Here is a 21,145-nt window from a genome sequence, read left to right as displayed (position 1 = left end):
TGGGCCGGCCCAGTTGGCCCACTAGCAGTCTAGTCCGGCCCGGACCGGCCCAATCACGTTGCATTAAAGCGAGGCGATCTTCTTCTAGGGGCCGGTACCCTTGTGCCCCTCTCGCCGCCGCCACCGCGCACTCGCAGCAGCCGCCATGGCGCCGCCGGCCAGCTCCGACGAGCCCGCGCGCCACAAGAAGGCCAAGAAATCTAAGTTCGATAAGGAAAAGAAGAAGCACAAGAAGAAGAACCAAGAGAATCCCACCACCGACGCCGCCCAGGTCAAGAGGAGGAAGCACAAGGACGGGCGGGATGAGAAGCAGCAACAGCACAGCAAGAAGTACAAGAAGGAGAGGAAGCCCGAGGGCAAGGCATCGGAAGGGGAGGAGGTGGAGGGAGGGAGGGCCGAGAAGATGAAGCGGGCGATGGAGGACGAGCGGTTCGCGGCGGCGCGGACGGATCCGAGGTTCCGGCCGATGCGGCGGAAGGAGGCCAAGGTGGCGCTGGACTCGAGGTTCAGCAGCATGATGACGGACCCGAGGTTCGCCTCGTCGGCGGCGCCGGTGGACAAGCGCGGCAAGCGACGAAAGAAGGGCGCCAGGGACAACCCCATGCTGCACTACTATCTCACCCAAGATGAGGAAGAGGAGGGTAAAGAGAAGGGAAAGGAGAAAGAGAAGTTTGTTGAACAAAAGGATGAAGAGGACGTGGAAGAAGATGAGGAGCAGGAGGAGGAAGAGAGCTCCAGTAGCGATGACGACGAGGATGAAGACGTGGATGACGATGAGGTGATGCGTCGCTTCCAATTCTTTGATGCTTTGTCATATGATTTGCTCTCGCTTGAGGTCGGGAAGTACTTTTACTAGTATAAAGTTTGCAGCTTACTTCCATTTCCTGTTGTCTTATTATAGTTGCCAGTCTATGTTCTCGTACTAACTAAATTACATTTATCTTAAAATCAATGTTGATAGTGGTTGCTAGTAGAATAGTTTCAGTTCAAGCTTCAAGCCCTCAATTTGCTTTGAAGTTTAAATACTATACTTTTCAATTCTTGGGAGGAAGCACTTTCATATGGATTGCCAAGGTGCTAGTTTTAATCCCAAATTGGTCGTTCTAGTTAGTCATTGCTGTACAGGTTGGTCTATTCTAGAGTTTATTTTCCTTGTAGAGCATGTAGTTCCATGCGTCACGCATAGATAGAGATGTGTGTTTCTATAGTTGTGTGTTTCAACGTTGGTAACTAGAACTAACAACTTTGAAGCACAACTCTTGATTATGGACATCTCAGTAACTTCGTTGCTTAGTTAGTTCTGTTCCCAGATTTTAGTCTAATGTGTGCTTATGTGTGGAATTTCCCATATGATCAATTTGAGATACTTGTGATTATAAACAACTGCACCGCCCACCAAGTACTGATGCCTGCTTCCAGAACATTTGTGATAGAGTTTCTATGTTTTATCCTTCTTTGCAAATGTTGTTCTCTGCTTCCTGGATGATTTTGATAGTGCTCCTCACCATCTGTGTTTTATATTTCCTGCTTGATGTTGTCATCCGTCCTCCTGTTCAGTCAAATGTGAAAATTTCACACTTGTATAATGTTGTGCTCTTGTACTGAAGTATAATTGGACATTCAATTAGTGAAGCACTCTACTAGCTGATGATGTATGTTCATGGTGTTGCCTGTATTTCTCTGGTTTATGCTGCTGCATCTTTTATATTTCTTTTGTATGGGCCTTATAATTTCCATTTTTTAAACAGTGATTGATAGTTGTAATGTTCTATCTATAATCCTTGTATTCAAGAGCAAAACATGCTATGCTACAGCATGTTGCTTGCTTTATGGCTAATTCTTGGTTTTTATGTTTTCTACAGTACTCTGTCGGCAGTGACATTGCTCATTACTTAATGGGCCGGCACGATGATACGCCTATGATTGACAAGGAAACTCACAGGCTTGCTGTTGTTAATATGGATTGGGATCATATCAAGGTGTGTGCTAATGCAAAAATTATTTGATGCTGAGAAGTAAACATCTGTGCCTAAACAAATTTGAGCTATGGTCAAAGGACATTTTATTGTTTCATGCACTTAAGAAATAACTGGTTCTACCAACTCCTTTCCTTGAAAGAAACTCAATGCTTCTGTTTTGTGAGGCTAACATGTAGTTTTCCTGTTTTACTTAATTTAAACTACTTAAACTCATGGGGATGAATTGGGATTTTTGCGAAACCGATATTATTTTGGTTTATTCGGTACCATTTATAAGTGTGTTGTTTGGCAGGAAATTATCTTTAGGTTCTGTTCTCTTTTATTTGTTGAAACTTAAAAGTAGGTGATATTTGCAACAGTACAACTCAGTTTAGTTTGGAGATAAATTGCTTTCGACTCCAAATGATAAAAGCCATATCTCTTTTAAAACATGGTATTATTGAGGATTAAGAGGAAAGTACATGTTGATGTAAAAAATTACTGAGTTCTTTGGCTTGTATATCCATTGGCTGATCAGTGATGGCCCAAATATACATGAAAGAACCGTTTCGGAATCCAGATCACTGCAAACACCACCACTTCCATTGTCCTAAGTGCTAGCATGAGCAACCAAGAGAACTTCCTTCACACAATTTGCTTTAGAATATGTGCTTTCTTTTTCTTTGGTGGAGCACTGAATCACTACTCATTCTATAATGTTGACTTTCTCTATAGCAACCATAATATTTTGAACAAGGTTGTTACTATAGGTCCTAGCTAGGATTATTTTCCAGTTTACAGTATCAGGATCTTACGATCATATCTTGAAAATCATGATTACACAAATGATAAGACTAGATCATATTCTGTGGTTCTTTGTAGTTAAGTGTTGTGGACGCCTTCGTGGGCCGTATCTACTCACGTAGGAGGAATGCCAGGGCCACACGGCATAGGATCAGAATGGAAATAAACTGGTACCTGCGGTACGGAACTGGAAATTGAGATACTGAAGCTTAATATGACAGATTAACTGTGAAGTACGAAACTAATTTAACAAGATCAACATCTTCTAAATTGAAGATCTGAACAGCCCCTTAGCATTGATGTTGTAACTTTTAAATAGTTTTCTTCCTAGCAAATTTTAATGGGTAATTTGGATGCAATTAGCCACTGACTATTATGTATTTTTGCTTTCCGCATTTCAACAGGCAGTTGACCTGTATATGGTGATGACATCTTGCATCCCAAAAGGTGGGCGGGTTTTATCAGTCTCAATCTATCCATCAGAATTTGGACTGAAGTGCCTGGAAATTGAATCAACTCAGGGCCCAGCTGCTCTTGTTGATGCCAATGTTGATGATAATGATGATGACAATGACGAGGACAATGACGAAGACGAAGACAACAGCGATTATGACGACGATGATGATGAAAATGTTGACTCCGACAAAGAGAACAACAAGCTGCGTGCTTATGAGTTAAACAGACTGAGGTTAGCAACGAAGTGAATAGACATTCTTTTGCTGATTATGTTTTTGTTTTTGCTGTGTTTTTCTGGGGCATGAGCTGCAAATGGAGTGAAATTGATGTCTACATAATTTTAACTACAAAAGTTTGCAGTAGATATAGATTAGCTATGGTGGTTTCTACTTGGCATTTCTAGAATTGCCTTCATATTATTCCAATCAGCTTTTTCTAACAATTTATTCCATATTAAAATGTTAATTACCAAGGGTTGCTTTTCTGCTCTCTCTCTCTCTCTCTCACGCCTGTATTGATCCTGTGGCAGGTATTACTATGCAGTGGTGGTGTGTGATTCTAGTGCAACTGCAAATCACCTGTACACGACTCTTGATGGTACCGAGTTCTTGAAAACAGCAAATGTCTTTGATTTGCAGTTTATTTCCGATTCTATGGAGTTCAAACATCCTGCTCGAGATGTTGCTACAGAGGTACCTTTCTTTTGTAAATTGTAATGTTGAACAGTTAGTAGTGACAATTATTGGAATAACATAGTGACAAGTTGTCGTTTATTTTTTGGTCCAAAGCAACTGATCGTTATATTATCCTTTTCCACTGCTTTTTTTTTTACTTTATGTTTTTACAAATGTACAAGTTGCTTCCCAGTCATGCTAAATGAAGCATTTCATTTGGTAAATAACTTGAATGATTTTAGGCACCTCCGAGTTACAAGGAGCCTGATTTCGAGACTCGTGCTTTGCAACATAGCAGAGTTAAGCTCACCTGGGACGATGATGAACCAGAGCGTAAGAAGGTCTTGAGGCGAAAGTTCACTGATGATCAGGTTATGTCTTGTTTTGTTTTCCAATGTTCCTATTTATCCTGTAATTATTTGTTTCTTGTTCTTCTATATGCATCTTTTGTGACTTATTTTTTATTGCAGTTAGATGATCTTGACATGTATTTAGCAAGTGATGACAGTGCGTCAGATGAGGCCGGTGTAGACAATTCTGATGATGACTCTCTACCAAACGGGGGATGCAAACAAAAGCTAACAAAAGAGGAGATGCTGGCTCTTCTACTGCAAGGTGACAAATCTGATGAGGAACAAACTGATGGCCAGGATATGGAGATTACATTCAACACAGAGCTTGAGGATCTCAGTAAACGTATCCTAGAGAGAAAGAGCAATGAGGAGAAGACTGTCTGGGAGAAGCACCAAGAGAAAATGAAAGAGAAAAGAAAAGCTAGGAAGAGGGGGTTAAAGGATGATGATGACTATAACAGCGAAGATGAGCCTGACGAGGATGATGATTTTTTCGCCGAGGAGCAGTCTGATGAAGAAACTAAGCCAATCAAAAGCAAGAAACAAAAGGCAAAGATCAAAGATAAAGCAAAGGGGAAAGGAAAGGACAAACCCCTAGAGGAATATATGGAGCAAGAAGCAACCAAAGAAGAGTTGGAGCTCTTGGTTGCTGGTGACCAGGATACTGCCAATGGTGCAAAGGGTTATAACTTGAAGCGCAAAAAGAGTAAAAAGGGCAAGAAGGGTAAAGAGGTATCTGCCGAGGACAACCTCCCTGATATTGATCTTAGCAAGGATGAGAGGTTCTCAGCAATGTTCACGTCTCATTTGTTCGCGTTGGATCCTACCGATCCCCAGTACAAGAGGTACATGTGTATACATTTTTCCTTGCCATAATACTGCGTAACGTACCTGACATGCATAGTGTGGTTGGTTCGGTGCCTACTCTTGCTGAATGTATCCATTGGTCTTATACAGGAGTGCGCCCTTCATGCGAAAGCAAGCTGGGAAGCAGGGGGGACATGCAGGCAATGCAGACAGGGAACCTCCTGTGGAGGGATCGTCTATGGAAGGTAAATTGCCACCTGATGATGCAGCAGCTACTAAGAACGATGATCAGAAATCTGATGGGGCATCCACAGAGAAGCTGCAGATATTATCTGCGGTCAAGTCTCTCAAGAGGAACCTTGGTGCATTCAAAAACGCAAGTACAGGTGATCGATAGATAAGAGCATTGTTTTGCTCTGGTACACTTCTAAATTAGTGAAATTCCTCTAAAAGAAATTTAAGTTCTATTTTTTTTTTTCATGACGAAGAGGTTAGGCTTCAGGATAGTTTAATGAATTGTTATTTATGTTTGTAACTGTGCTTCTACGGACATGCGTCCTATTTTCGGATTTTGACAATATAAGAATTCACTTGGCCAGTTTTGTTCATTTTAGGTCGAATAACTCACCTGAATGTTTGTTGAATCTAGTTGCTAGTAATTTAGTGAAATCCGATTGGTAAAGCCGTGTGCACAACGAAGTTTCAAGGTGACCCAGCCATCTACATGCTGATGACCGGGAGATTGAGTTGAGTGCTGGAAAAGAACAAAAATTAGGTTTGGAGCCCAGTTTGAAACTTGTTTTCCAGCAAAAAAATTTAGTTTTGTTTGTTTATTTGCATCACTTTTTGACTCAAATTTTTGTGAGTGGATATCATTTTTTAATAATGGAATAATAATAGCCTACCCATTACATCCATGTACCAAGCTGGCACTTATTACAAAATTTTCGCTATGATATAGACACCATCTTTCACATAGCAACAATTCACCAAACAAGTGAATGAGATCTAACAAATATATAATGATTATAATTAAATACTTGTTCTATTGCTAAACCTCTAGCCATGGTTAGCGAAAATCTCCACAATTGTTCTCTCAAATAGGCGACATGTGGTACGCATTTTGTCCCGCTCCTTTCTTTGTAGTTATACCCAGAAACATACTTAATATGTAGTCCTGAAAATTATCTAAATAGAAGAGTAAATATTTGCTTTATCAAACACCAAATAATTTTGACTTAGTCAAAGTGCCCAACAGAGGACACTCGCTCCAACTAACATTTGCCTTTTGAGCTTAGTTCCTACTCCATTTAGTCAAGTTCCGAACATATTGGCTATGATAATAGTAGGTTGTAAGCCAAAGGTGATTTGTGAAGCTCTTCAAATAAATTTAATAAAAATGCAATAAATAGATTGATATTAAATAGTCTCATTTTTACTACAAAAGAATCACTTTTCATTACTTGTCAGTTTATTTTAACTAAGCTATATGAAAACCTTAACTTTTAGAGAGAGTTTTAGTTTTCATACATGCCAGTTATGATCTATGATGTTAGAATTTATAAGAGCCATATACATTGATTGCATAGAGAATTGATCACTCTGGTGCAATGACCACCTAAAAGTATTAGGTAAGTCAATAAGTTACATATATGCAATTCTTGTCAAAAGATTATACCAAGCCTCTAGCTTATTCTCCACCAAAGCCCGCTTGAAGGAAACATTAAAAGGATCTGACCTTAATATATTTAATATGGTAGCATGTTTCATGAGAAAAATATTATGATGGGATATTGCTCACTTAATTTGTGTTTCACTCAGTAGTCTAAAATGTCGCAAATTTTTTTAAAAAGTTTTACACTCATTAGACCTGGACAGAAATGCAAGTCGTCTGGTTTCTTTTCCACATGAGCAATAGTTTTGTTATCTAGATATTTGTTTCTAAGTAATATCTAGGATACCACATCCTCATTAATTAATTTGAAAAGCTATCTACTTAGTAGACACTCGTTTTGAATGTTAATGTCTTGGATTCCAAATCCACCTTGTTCCTTTGGTCTATATAGCATGTTCCATTCAGCCATGCTATATTCTTTTTTATATCCATCCATCACTCAGCTAGAAAAACCTGGATCAATAATAATCCAATTTATTTAGAATCCATGTAGGGACTTCAAAGAAGGATAGCATGAATATGACTAGACTGCTTAGAACAATAATTAATAAGGACTAGTGTTGACGCGAAAAAATGTTGTGCGCCAAACATTAAGCACCTTGTGTGCAATCCTAGATCGGAAGTTCCGATTAGGATAATCGGAAGCTTCGATGTGGATTGGAAGTTCCGATGATAACTATCCGACAGGTAGCGCCTTCGTCACCCACACTCGGGAGAGACCCCGTTAGAGTGCAGACGGCCATCAGCTTGTCCTTGGCCGTCAAGATCAAGAACGAGTAGCAGTAGGAGGGGAAAGAAAAAGGGACGGGACTATAGGGGCTAGGCAAAAAGATAGACGTGATTGTATTTTTAATTGATTTGTAATGATTCTCAATCGGTCATGACCCTCTTATATTTAAAATGTAGCATGTCTTAGCTTTAAAAGATCAGGACGTCTGATTCAAACCGAACAAAACTTACAGATATGATTTGGCTATGCCATCTGATCTCCGAACTTTCTATAACCGACACATCTTTCATATTCGACCACGTAAGTTCTCATGTATCTACACGAGTATCCTTTTATTGCGCAGTTCGGTCTTCTTGGACTAGACTACTTGCTTGGTCGAAACATCTGCTCGCATATCACTTGCTTGGTCTGACCATGTACTCCAAATTCGACCGGTCACCGCTTGGTCTAACCAGCTGCTCAAAATCCTCATGTTCAAATTCGACTAGTCTCTTCACTTGCTTGGAGACCAACGTGCTCGAAGTTCGACTAGTCTGCTCGGAGACCGCATGCTCAGATTTGATCAGTCATTGCTCGGAGACCAACGTACTCGAAGCTCAACCAATCCCTGCTCGAAGATTAACGTGCTTGGGTTCCACCGTGTTCGAAGTTCGACTAGCCTTCTCAGTCTGTTGCCTGCTCGGAGACCACGTGCTCGCAAATCATTTGATTGGAAACATGTACCTGCCTACTCGAAGACCATCTTAGTTGGAGACCACCTTGCAAGAGACCTGGTCGGAGGCCACTTGATCCTGGATGGAGACTACCCAACTGAAGACCTGGTCGAAAGCCACCTGGATACCTTCGACAAGCTCCGAGCTTCATTGTTGTACCTTGTCATCCTCCGCAATTACCCCCCGATCTCATACAGCCTTTCCTGATTAGAGCACTCTTCCTTCTGATTCAAAACCGAACATTAATTGAATCAGCAACAACAACCTTAAATTCTTATCGTTAAGCTAATCAGTACTGCAATGACCATTATAGATGTCAAATCTTCCCATCGTACATGCCCCTTATTTTTTGGCAAAGCTTGCGTGCCAAAAAAAATAAACCTAACTCTCAAGCATGACTACAAACCTATAATGATTACTACTTAACATCGACTCTTATACCCTCAGGCGACAAAAACGATTCATATTCCTAGTGTAGATATCCCTTTGAGCATACTAATATAACCAAAATAAAAAGTTCTAACAAATGTTTCGGCTTCTAATACATAATAACAATGCTCTGGATACAACTGTAACAACCGATCACATACATCTCCTTTTTTGATGGTACCCAACTAAAATATAAAGACTTATAAAACGGTATCTAAGGATCATACCCAATCCATAATGGATATTCAAACATACCTGGATAAAGAGTCAATGGCATCTGCATTGGCATAATAGATGATAAAAAGTGATGATATGGTTACCAATGATTTTGGTACCCTAATGCAGACTTCTCACATTGTAATCACCTTTTGGCTCCCCACCCCTGACTAAGACCATGTTGATTACCTTTTTCATCCTCACGCTTGTCCTAAAGTTGTTTGGATGTCAACTTTGGCTTTGCCTTTTGGGTAGCTTCAATAATTGATGTTTGAATATTAGTTTCAACCTTTTTGCTACCCTTAGGGACCCAAACCATCTTCCTCTCTTTCAACCTTTGTGTGCAAGGTTGCTATGACAATCTTCACTTCTATGGATATGATAAACCAAGTGAACACGGTCTCGGATGTGGCTTCACATTAGGCAACCTAAATACTCCTTTTCCCTTTTTATGCACATTCAACTTTCTTTTAAATGCAGCCAAACCTGATGCTTTTGCATTACTCCTGGCCGAACTCACAGTATTATTGCCTCTCCATTCAACCTGTATACTAGTCCAGACATCATCAACATTCTTGTGACTAGCTCCTGCCATTGTTCTGTTATCATCATCAGCAACCAGGACAACAACAGTAATTGATTGTTTACATTCCTTTAAATTAGACTCCTCCTCCTTTGCATAGGCATATATTGATCATATCTCCTTCAATCCCTTTGCCTCACATATAACCAACCTTATAGCAATATCAATCAGCTTTTCCTCCTTTCCAACTAAATCTGATTGCTCATCAGAATTACCACTATCCGTGACGTGATACACTTTCTTAACCACTTTATTCTCTCATTTATTACTAGACCAATTTCTTCGATCAAAACAGTCATGTTAGGATATGATGATTTGTCAAACACGGGTCTCCTTGGTGACGCCCATCTCGAATGAAAAGAAGTAGAATGCATTTGAGGCAATGACATCCACATATCGTTGAAACCCCATGTATGGCAAGGAGCAAACGCAGTTGGATGATATCTCCAAGGCATGGGCATTGTCAACCTGTATGGCAGAAACAGAACCTCTTCATTGGCACTTTTCTGTTAATAACATTGACAACTGAATTCTTACTTTGATGATGACCTCAGTCGTCTAAAATTATTAAATCGACTAGCACTTACCTTGTTGGTCTTTTCCTTTTCGTACTTAGCCAGAAGCTCCTTGAATCTAGTCTTCGGCCCTTTAATCCTGTTCATATCATTGTTCTTGTTATTATTAACGACTTTTCATCTACCAACCTTTGGCTTTTTTATTTTAACTTCTTCAACTTAGCACTCTTGTTCCCCCTAGAACTTGGTGTTGATATTGACTTGCGACCTTCCGGAGTATTTTAAATTTGCACATTTATCAAAAGATCATCATTCTCTCCCGAAGGCATTGCATATTCCTCTCTAATAACCATGTCTCTGTATTTTGTAGACTCAGCCTGACATATCTGAACTAGGACATTTTTACTCTCAAGTTTGATCATGTCGATGGGATGACCAAGTACCTTCTTGGATCTTCGGACTTCCAACAAACTTCAATCGTCTTTCATTAGTCGATTGATCCTTGTTCAATATCTTAGAATTATCTTCCATCACACGAATATTGGTATCTTTAAATTCCTCTAGCCTCGGCCTTGTATCTCTAAATCCTAAATAATCACAAAACTTATGCCCCATTCGTGATGAAGTGTAGACCAAATTTAGAAAGAGTAAAGTAATTCATGATGGAAATAATTTTGACTTTAATATATCGTTATTGTCGGCCTCCTCATATGGTGAAATAACTTGGTCGACAAACTCCACAGCGATTCTATCACCCTTACTCGTGAATTTTGCTAGCTCTAGTACTTCAAATCCTCACGGGTAGGGGACCGCATTATCATGATCAGAGTACAGTCTTCTGCATATGGATTTTGTCTTATCAAGTTCTATTTCAAATTCCCCTTGCAGCACACATCCATACTCTATACACGGTTTGACTTCAAGCAACAAGGGTATTTCTTTTTTACTTTTAGAAACATCCGAACTATTCCTCTGTTCGGCTATAGCTATTGTTATGACTTTGCTCAGGCTAGCATCCAAACTATTATCGTGCTCAGCCATTATGTCATTGCATAATACTAGGGTTTGAAACCGAACTAAACTATTGCTCGGTCATTATAATCAACAATTCCTTTTCATTATGCTTAGCAACCAACAACTCTTCTTTTTTCCTTAGTAGTTATTGACATCATTCCCTTTTCATTAATCGACTATTTGTATGCAATAGTAATCGGCTTTTCAATATTTGTACTCGAACCTGATTGTTTATTTACAATACCTTCTTTACCCAATCTTTTGAAATCATTAAGCATAGTATCACCAATAGATCTATCTATTGAAACTATAGAATCATATTGGGAAATCAATAATATACTTGTAGATTGTACCTCTTGTAGCATGATATCATTAGATGAAAATTCCTTTATCTTAGTGATGCCTTGCTTTATTTTTCGATAACACAAAAATAGTTTCTTACACTGTTCTTGCAATTCTGCTTAAATCGTGCTATGATCTTCTTCAAATACTTCATCAAGCATATACCTCTGTTCTTTTGAGCTTGAATTTGGCTCTTCATATGGTGAAGCCCAAACTCCTTTTCTCATTTCAAATTGCCCCTAGCCGAATTCACTATTTTAGCACCATTCAAGTTAGGTATATGTTCGACTATATGCATTGTTCCCGTAACACTATCTGCTCTAGCTCAATAGCTGAATAAGGTATGCATGAAGGTGAACTACATGCCACAGTGCTGCATGTTGGTCCATACATGTTTGCTGATTTTTTGTTTATTCGGCTATAATTTGAAGTCGAAGTGGAGGCATTAAGTGCAACACATAACCGTGATGTTTCATAACTTATGAGGCTGATATATATGTAGTATTTTGCAAAAGAGTTCTAAAATTTGCTTCCGGCAATGATCCATATGGAATATCGGGGCCCTATGGCAACGTATAAGGCGCAACATAGGTTGCATCGTGGTATGAAGGTGTATGTACGCTCGCCAAATTCTCAGCAACTCAGCTATAACTCGTAACCGAGGCATATGTATAAGGTGCTTGCGTATTTAGTGTCTCAACTACTCGGCCATGATCACTAGCCGAATATGTGGCCAAGTTAAGTGAATATTGTGATGCAACCTCTGGTCTAGATGGCTCATCATAAGTATTCAAATCGCTAATATCATTCTGGCCATATATATTGTTCATCAATGTAACTCGTTGCATAAACGCATTAGATGAAAACGTTGCGGATGAATTAATATGTAAACTTTCTTGTTGCATGGTACCAACATTACTAGCAAATGGTGGCTCAAAATAATTTGCCGAATTCATCAACTTAATTCGGCCATATTGAACATTCATCGGCACTTTAGTTTGTAATATCCTAAGTGGTGTAAGCATTGCCAATGAGTTGGGAGTCACATAATTATGTTGCATGTTACCAAAAGAATTAATATTTGGAGTACTAACGCCATGCTATAGGAGTTGTCTCTAATGCTAGATAAATCTGGTACTTGAAACATTAAAGCCCTAACATGGCTATATAAATCTAAACTCTCAATCATAGCTTTGGCATTTTCCTGAGTAATAAGTGTGCTACTTACATTGGGCTTTACCTCGGACTTGGTGCAGATAGATGGCAGTGTCGTTACCATGAGCGCAGATGTAACAATACTTTCTTAATTAATTTTTTGCCAGATTGATTATGGCCAAAAGCTTCGAATCCCTAGCGGAGTCACCAAAAAGTGTGTTGACGTGAAAAGATGCTGCGTGCCAAACACTAAGCACCTCACGTGCAATCCTAGACTAGAATTTCTGACCAGGATAATCAGAAGCTCCAATGTGGATCAGAAGTTTTGGCGATAACTATCTGACGGGCAACGCCTAGGAAACCCAAGTCGTGGTGCCACATCATTGCACCTTCATCGTCACCACACTCGGGAGGGATCCTGTTAGAGTGCAGATGGTCGACAGCTTGTCTTTGGTCGTCGAGATCAAGAACAAGTAGCAGCAAGAGGGTGAAGAAAAAGGGACGAGACTACAGGAGCTAGGTAAAAAGATAGATGTGATTGTATTTTTGATCGATTGATGATGATTCTCAATCGGCAATGACCCTCTCATATTTAAAGGGTGGTAGATCTTAGCTGTAAAAGATCAAGACTCTTAATTCAAACCAAACAAGATGTACAGATATGATTCGGCTATGCCATATGATCTCCAAACTTTCTATAACTGACACATCTTTTCTATTCAACCATGTAAGTTTGCATGTATCTACACGAGTATCCTTTTATTGCATAGTTCAACCTTTTTGGAATCGACTACCTGCTCAGTCCGAACATCTGTTCGCATATCACCTGCTCGTTCTGACCATGTACTCCAAATTCTACCAGTCATCGCTCGGTCCGACCACCTGCTTAGAATCCTCATGTTCAAATTCGATCAGTCTCTCCACCTGCTTGGAGACCAACGTGCTCAAAGTTCGACCAGCATGCTCAGAGACCACATGCTCGGATTCTACCAATCACTGCTCGGAGACCAATGTGCTTGAGTTCCAACATGCTCGAAGCTTGACCAGTCCCTGCTCGGAGATTAACGTGCTCGGGTTCCAACATGTTCAAAGTTCGACCAGCCTGCAAGTCCGTAACCTGCTCGGAGACCACGTGCTCGCAAATCATTTGATCGGAAACACATACCTGCCTACTCAAAGGCCACCTTAGCTGGAGAACACCTTACTAGAGACATGGTTGGAGGCCATCTGGATGGAGACCTGGTTGGAGGCCACTTGATCGGAACCCACCTAGACGGAGACTACCTAGCCAGAGACCTGGTCGGAAACCACCTGGATACCTCCGACAAGCTCTGAGATCCATTGTTGTACCTTGTCATCCTCCGCAGTTACACCCCCTGATCTCATACAGGCTTTCCTGATCAGAGCACTCTGCCTTCCGATTTAAAACCAAACAATAATTGAATCAGCAGCAGCCTTACATTCTTATCGTTAAGCTAATCAGTACTGCAATGACCATTATAAATGCCAAATCTTACCATCAACAACTAGCCTATCACCATAAGACAAATGCTTACCCTTCTAACTGTGTAATTTCTTTTGGAATCATTCTTCCACCATTTGCCAATCCTTATTACTAAGCTTTCTATGATGCATAGGAATTCCCAAATATCTAAATGGGTAGTCCTTTATCCCACGTCCAAACAATTGAGTATATTGATCTTCACGGCCTTTTGCCTTCCAATAGCAGAATAACTCATTTTTATGAAAATTGATCTTTAGGCCCGACAATTGCTCAAATGCACATAACAAGAGCTTTATATTTTTAGCCTGTTTAATATCATGTTTCATAAAAATAATTGTATCATCTGCATACTGTAAGATTGAAAAACCATCATCAACTAAGTGTGGAACAACACCCCTAAGGATTACCTCCTATCCCTCATGCAACACCATGGTTTCCCAACCTGATGGTGGAACTGGATCGCGGCACTCCTAGCAACTTCATCCTCGAAAGTCTTACTGAATGGCTTCCCTACCACTTGGATACAACATGGTCAGGGCATGTGGTGGGGTGACCCCCTCTCATCCCTCTTGTTCATCCTCGCCATCGACCCGCTGTACTGGTTGCTCGAGCGCTCTATGGAGTTAGGAGTCCTTAATTGACTGGGTGGCCGGTGCAGACGATGCGGTCGTTTTCATCAAACAAACAAGAGAAGATGTGGCCAACCTAGCGTAAATCCTTCAATGCTTTGGAGACTGTACATGAGGTCCTCGCTGACCTCCCGGTCGCCTAAACACAAACTTCCAACCTGATGGCACCAATCCGATGCGAGCAGATTGGACTCCATGAGGCCCTCACTGACCTCTCGGTCGCCCCAATGAGCTTTCCGATGGAAGTACCTAGGCCTGCCTCTAGCACTACGCAAATTGAGACGTGCTGACTTTCAACCGTTAGCGAATAAGGCAGCCGGGTGCCTCATGAGCTGGAGGGGGAAGAACCTAAGCCAAGCAGGCCGATGGCATTAGTCAAATCAGTCCTATCTTTGGACTTTGACAGTGTATTTTCTCATTGCCCTTAAGACGTCAAAGGAAATGCTCAAGCACTTGGACAAATGCCAAAAATGTGTCCTATGGGCAAGGGATGCACGACTCACGAGGGCATATGCAAAATTAATTGGAAACGTGTGTGTCGACTGACTGATCTGGGGGTTGGGAATTCTGAACCTTGACGAGTTCACCCGCGCGCTACATCTACGTTCGCTTTGGCATGAGTGGAAATCGTTGGAATAAAGCTTGGGTAGGCATGGAAATGCCTTGCGACTACACGGATCACCTCCTCTCTCTGCAGCCGTGACCATCACGATTGTCAACAAGGCCACAGCAAGCTTCTGGCACTCAGCTGATGCAAGGGAGGAGGCTCAAGGACATCATCCCTCTCAAATCTGAAATTCAAAAAATAAAAGAAGGACGATAAGCGAGGCGTTGCATGACAGTACTTGAATCCGAGACTTGAATCTAGTTGGAAACCTCTTGGTCCAACATCTGCACGAGTCCGTGTTCTTATGGAACATAATCCAAGAGGTCCACCTCATACTGGGCACACGGATGCCTCGGCATACAGAGCACAATTCTTTGGCTCCGTGAAGACTCCATTCAAGAAAATGACCTGGACGGTAAGGGCACCGCCAAAGTGTAAATTCTTTGGCAATCGACCTGCTTGTGGGCTGCAGATACACTAGATGGGTCTGGGAAACATTGTGGATTGGACCTCACAAGCACATATACAACCGGCTGCATGGGAGCCTAGCGACTCGGTACATGACTGGTGGCACTCACTCACTTCGGCCTGCCATGAAAAGCTATATATGCGCACCCTTGTCATCCTGGTCTTATGGGAGATCTGGAAAAGAGAGGAATGCACACGTTTCCGATCGCAAAGAATTGTCGGCTACATCGCTTTTAAGCAAAATCGAGGAGACCAAGATGTGGAGCCTTGCGGGAGAGCAACATTTGTCGCTCTTTTTTCCGCAGTCATTATTTTCTTGGAGGATCTTAGTTGTATACTTTGTAAAGTTCTCTTCCTTTGCGGATACCCTCCTAGGTTGTCCGACTACTGTAACTCTCCTTCTTTATCAATGAAATAGGCACTATCTCATGCTTGTTCATTAAAAAAAATTGTTAGATTAAAGGAAAACATTATTTTCTGCTGCATATTTATTAGTGAAAAATTCAGAACAAAGATTGTTCCTGTTTGTACCGTGAAAGGTCGGGCAAAATCCGGACATCATTGTCTGGTGCTCAAAATCAAAGGCTAGCGCAATCCGCCGGTGCAAAGGAGAGCTTCCCGTCGTCGAGATCGTAGAGCACGTGCAGGTCCATCTGCATCACGTTGCCAATGACGGACAGGCCCCTCGTCGGCAGCACCAGCAAGCACGCCACGCTTCCTTGCTCGTCCACGGCGTCGAAGTAGCTCTGCCGTGGCACGGCATACTCCGCGCCGCCCGCAAAGCGCAGCACCAACCTCGGCACGGGCACGGCAGCGGCGGCACCCGCCGCGAAGCACAGGTCGAAGTTGAACAGCGCGCCGTTCACCCTCGTCAGGCCGGCCGTCTGCGACAGAAACGCCTGCTTCACCATCGCGTACCCCGCCTAGGCGAGGTACGTGAAAGTTGTGCCGGAGTCCACGATCACTCCTCCCGCGCCGATCGCCGTGAACCCGAACGTGCTGCTTGTCACAGGGAGGTCAGCCGCGCCGACTGTGATGCCGGTGAGGTTGACGTAGTAGTACGGAGAGCGTCGCGCTAACGGGTTCTGGACGAGCGGCGTGGACTGCACCAGTTTGTCGCCCCTCACATTGGCAAGGGAGCCGAACAGGATCGGACTGGCGCCGGCGTCCGCGTCGGAGCGGAGGCAGTACGAGAATCGGCCGAAGCCGAGCTGCGACACGAGGGACAGGGCGCTGCGCCCGAGCCCCACGATACCCGACGCGTCGTCCATGGGCCCGCCGTTCGCCGTGCTGCAACCGAACGCGACGTCGGGGAACGAGGTGCCCCCGAGGGCGAGCGTATCCGCGGCGAGGTATCCCGCGGTGAAGCCGACGGTGTAGCGGTAGTCGTAGACGCAGCCGGTGGCGTCGCACGAACGGAAGGCTCTCGGCAGGGCCTGGCACAGGGGAGTCGCGCAAGGGAGCCTGGAGAACGTGGAGGAGCCGGCCGGGTCGTACAGAGGCGTCGGCTGCGCGAAGCACGCGGTGCACGGCGCGCACTGCGTCCAGATGAGGTCGCTGCCCGTGTCGAGGATGGCGGGGAAGGTCAGTGGCGGCGTTCCGATGGACAGGTTCATGTGGTACGCTCCCGCACCGTTCTCCACTAGCGTCTGGAGGAGACGAGGGGAGGAGCTCGTGCTCGTGCGCGCGCCTCCCGCGGCCGCGTAGGAGAAGAACGCGAGGCGACGCGCGTCGCGGCGCGCCGCGGCGGAGTAGTTGCCAAAGTTCTGGTGGATGCGAGTGAGGGTGCCGCGGAAGCCGCCGTGAGGGTTGTTCGCAGAAGTCAACGGCGGGAGGAGGCCAACCATGAGGACAGCAGCAAGCCTGAGCAGCGCTGCTACACCTTTGCACGCCATGTCGTGCTTCGTCGTCATCCGTTTTCTTTTCGTTGGTTCGGTTTGATCGAACAAAGGTAGTTTCGTTGACCTTACAAAAATCAATCGAACAGTTGCATGACTGCGACCTTATTGAATTTATTTTGTTGCATGACTGCGACCTTATTGAATTTAATCTCTCCAAAGTAATATTACTCGTCCAGGCGTTGCCCAGCCTTGTCCCCAAAGCTGCGTCACCGCTGCTAGCCCCACCCCGAGCCTCGCCATCTCAAGCCTAGCCCCGAGGCACGGCGCCGCCGCCACCGCTACTAGCCCCACCCCTCCCCACCACCACCTAGCGGGTGGGTAAATAGGTATATCCACAGGTCCTTGCTCTTCGCCCACGGGTGTTCACGGTATAGTTATGGACGGAAAAAAATTAGTAGGTACGGATATGGGTAAGCATTATCCGGGCTAATTATCATTTTCATTTATGTATAATTCAATCGATATTTTTGCATCTCAAATAGGGTAATAGGAAAACTAAAGAATGGTATGCGTTGTCAACAAAACTAATGGGACATGCCAAAGCCATCGTTTGATGGCGTCATCTATAGCCATCCATCGCACCTCCCGTCCACATCCACTTATGGCGAAGACAATTGTTGCACCTAGATGCAACACAGACTAGTAACACCTAAATGCCAAGCTCTTAACTGAACTTTGAGATTGGTGATGGAAGACGGGCCTTGAGTAGTGTAGCCCTCGGATGTATGAGACCAGGTCTCCTATGATATTTTAGCTCCATTTGCACAAGTAGCTGTGTGCACTTAGAGTGTTGTGAGAATCACCAACAACAAATACAATCCAAGAGCAGAGAGGTGAGAAGGAGAGGAGATACTTTGTTTAGGAACTTGATGGCCATCGATGGATCGTCTTCAAGCTTGTGAGCGGAGCCTCAAAAGTGTTTGGATCGCAACTGCAACTTTATGAGCTTATCCTAATTAAGGTGCATTAAATTGGTAAGTTAATTTGAGGATTGGTTAACTAAAACACTAGATTTGAGAGGTGTTTTGTTTAGTCCCGTTTGCAATTGATTCAAATGTTCACATTCATGGTACAAGAATAGTTTGAGATGCCAATTTTTCGCAACTTGGAACCTCTGGAAAGAGTGCAACCGAAGAGTGTTCTAAGGAAAGATGCTACAACATTTACTGTTTTAGATAAGTCTAGCTAGTAGCAATAATTATTATTGTTGATGCCATGTTGTAACTAGACGAGAATGCGCGGAACTTCAATCTTACAACAATCTCTTCCCAAAAATCACAGTGTAACTCAGCTGCAAAATGCCCTTATCAGCACACAAATGGGCTCAAGATCGACGAATCACCGCCAGTCCTAGAGCTCGCCGCAGTTGGCGGGCTCGAAGGACAAGACGCTCCTCTCGAGGTCGTACAGGACGTGCATATGCTGCTGCTGCATGCTGCCGAGCACGGACATGCCCCGCGCGCTCATCATCCCGAGGCACGCCACACCGGCGCGCCGGTCCTCCACTACGATGCTCCCCCGCGGCAGCTCCATGTCAGCACCGTCGAAGTGGAACACCAGGCGGGGCACGTGCACCGCCTCGGGTCCCCGCCCCTCGGGCGCCGCGAAGCAGAGGCTAAGGCCCAGGTGCCCGCCGCTGGCGAGTGGCAGCGCCACCCGTGACGCAACAGCGCGGGCTAGCACCACGAATGCGCGCTCCTCCAGCGCCGTGAACGTCGTGCCGGAGTCGATGATGAGCCCGCCACGGCCCGACGCGGTCAGCTGGAACACGGTCGGGTCGATCGGCAGCAGGGTGTCGTCGACGGTGATCCCTTCCAGTGAGAGGTAGTAGTAGGAGCTCCTCCGCGCGCCCGTGGGGTTCGGCACGAATGGCGTGGACATGGCCATGGACGAGAGGCTCGCCAGCGAGCCTAGGAAGAGGGGGCTGGCGGTCGTCGTGTCGTTGAAGGGCGTGAAGCAGTAGGAGAACTTGGTGACGCCGAGCTGAGACACCAGAGACAGCGGCCCCCGCCCCATCCCGACCAGGCCAGAGGAGTTGTCAGTGCCGCCGAGGTTGTCGGTGCCACATCCGAAGGCGAGGGCGTGGACGGTTGTTCCCGAACCCAACGTGAACACCTCCGTGGCGAGGACGCCGTCGGTGGAGCTGCCGTCGCCGTAGGAGTAGTCGTATCCGCAGCGCGGCTCCTGGGCAGAGCAGCGGGAGGACCTCGGGAGCGCCTCACAGAGCTTGGAGCCACACGACACGTTGGCGTAGGTCCCGGACCTGGCCGGCGCGTACAGCGGCGTGGGCTGCGGGAAGCACCGCCGGCACGGCGCGTCGCACTGCGTCCAGATGAGGTCGCTGCCCGTGTCGAGTACCGCCGTGAGCGGGAGCGGCGGCGTGCCGATGGCAAGGTCGACGAGGTACGTCGCCGTGCTCGCGTGCACGGCCGCCGTGGCTGACGTACCACTGTCGCTCCGCAGCGTCTTCGCTGTGGAGGGCGCGACCGCGGCGAGGAGGCCGTTCACACGGCGGTGGCTCCGGTCAGCGGCGCGGCGGACGCGCTCAACCCCCGTGAGGTCGGCGCGGGTGTCGACATGCGTCAGCACGAGGCGAACTCCACGGCTCGAGATGGTGGAGACAGAGAGACACAGCGACAAGAGGAGCAGGCAGAGGAGAAGTGTTCTCTTGGAGGCCATTAGAGCTCGGATGTAAGGAGAGAGGAAGACTGGAAGAGAAAGTGAGAGGAGTTTGATCATAACATGTTCTTGTTTCCGAATGATCTATGGATAGTTGACGAACTAGGTCTACAGGTTCTACTTATTTAAGTATCCGAATGATTGAATGGTGGCTGCGAACGAAGTGCATCGCACGTCTGTGCGACATTGGTAGATGCTTATAAATCTTGTTCGCGTTCGTGTCGCCAGTTGGATTCTTCCGTGGTAGTGCCAAGAGGCCACGCCGCTCGCGGAACTGAGTTGTGATGTGCTTCCGGCGCGGCGGCGACGACGCAAGCTCTCGGGCGAACCGCGCGCTCCGGTGCTTGCATGTCGCCACTCGGCCAGAGCACAATCCGGACGAACGTTGGAGCTTGTATTGGGCCAGTTGAGTGACCATAAAGAAGTTCTGATTCTGGCCCATTTTCCCAGACCAATAGGAAATAGCCCATCAGCTGGCCCGATGCTCTCTCGGGCCTGCTCCGAGTCACGGCCCTCCCCACGTGTACTCCTGAGACACATTTTCTTAAGCACAATGGGATGAAGATGCTGAACTTGTGTTGACTACTGAATATAGCAGAGAGCCATGATGATCGTGGGTCTCTATAGTAGTAGCGCCAACCTTCCTGCTTATGGGGTATCATGACCCTCATGTTCAATCCAAAACTATTGTGATTTCCCCCCCGCTGAGCAACTCATACATGTCTCAACCTAACGATGCAACTAATATTTAGAAAATATATGGTTTGATTAAGATAGAAACAATTTGAAAATAACACCATTGTTAAATCACCAACACTACTATAGCATAATAACTCAAACCTTTAGGTTGCCACTCTAGTCTTAATTTGCTCTTGCTCTCTACACTCTTACACTGGTTTTATACTACTTTCACTTGTCTTGGTTTGACACGGC

At 44.8% G+C, this 21,145-nt stretch overlaps 2 protein-coding genes and 1 pseudogene across 2 annotated transcripts; 1 reads left to right on the top strand and 2 right to left on the bottom strand.

The window, feature by feature from the left end:
- The first annotated feature begins 80 nt into the window (after nucleotides 1-80).
- Nucleotides 81-5,650, top strand: LOC133893451 (pre-rRNA-processing protein ESF1-like). Its single transcript, XM_062334474.1, has 7 exons — nucleotides 81-778; nucleotides 1,863-1,979; nucleotides 3,167-3,450; nucleotides 3,748-3,910; nucleotides 4,135-4,263; nucleotides 4,363-5,090; nucleotides 5,203-5,650. Exons 1-7 carry the CDS (start codon nucleotides 146-148, stop codon nucleotides 5,447-5,449), a joined length of 2,301 nt encoding a protein of 766 aa, XP_062190458.1. The 5' UTR covers nucleotides 81-145; the 3' UTR covers nucleotides 5,450-5,650.
- Nucleotides 5,651-16,117: 10,467 nt separating this feature from the next.
- LOC133892105 (aspartic proteinase nepenthesin-1-like) lies at nucleotides 16,118-17,527 on the bottom strand (annotated as a pseudogene).
- Nucleotides 17,528-18,689: 1,162 nt separating this feature from the next.
- Nucleotides 18,690-20,291, bottom strand: LOC133893492 (aspartic proteinase nepenthesin-1-like). Its single transcript, XM_062334520.1, has one exon. The coding sequence runs from the start codon at nucleotides 20,270-20,272 to the stop codon at nucleotides 18,884-18,886; it is 1,389 nt and encodes a 462-aa protein (XP_062190504.1). The 5' UTR covers nucleotides 20,273-20,291; the 3' UTR covers nucleotides 18,690-18,883.
- Nucleotides 20,292-21,145: the final 854 nt, after the last annotated feature.

Source organism: Phragmites australis, chromosome 15 (genome assembly GCF_958298935.1).
Source record: "Phragmites australis chromosome 15, lpPhrAust1.1, whole genome shotgun sequence".
In the NCBI taxonomy this organism is placed as follows: Eukaryota; Viridiplantae; Streptophyta; class Magnoliopsida; order Poales; family Poaceae; genus Phragmites; species Phragmites australis.
This window is presented reverse-complemented; position numbering and strand designations above follow the sequence as displayed.

Coding starts and splice junctions, on each gene's coding strand:
- LOC133893451 (XM_062334474.1), top strand. CDS start 146: ATGGCGCCGCCGGCCAGCTCCGACGAGCCCGCGCGCCACAAGAAGGCC. Junction 779..1,862: donor AAGACGTGGATGACGATGAG/GTGATGCGTCGC, acceptor TGTTTTCTACAG/TACTCTGTCGGCAGTGACAT. Junction 3,911..4,134: donor CTCGAGATGTTGCTACAGAG/GTACCTTTCTTT, acceptor GAATGATTTTAG/GCACCTCCGAGTTACAAGGA.
- LOC133893492 (XM_062334520.1), bottom strand. CDS start 20,272: ATGATCAAACTCCTCTCACTTTCTCTTCCAGTCTTCCTCTCTCCTTAC.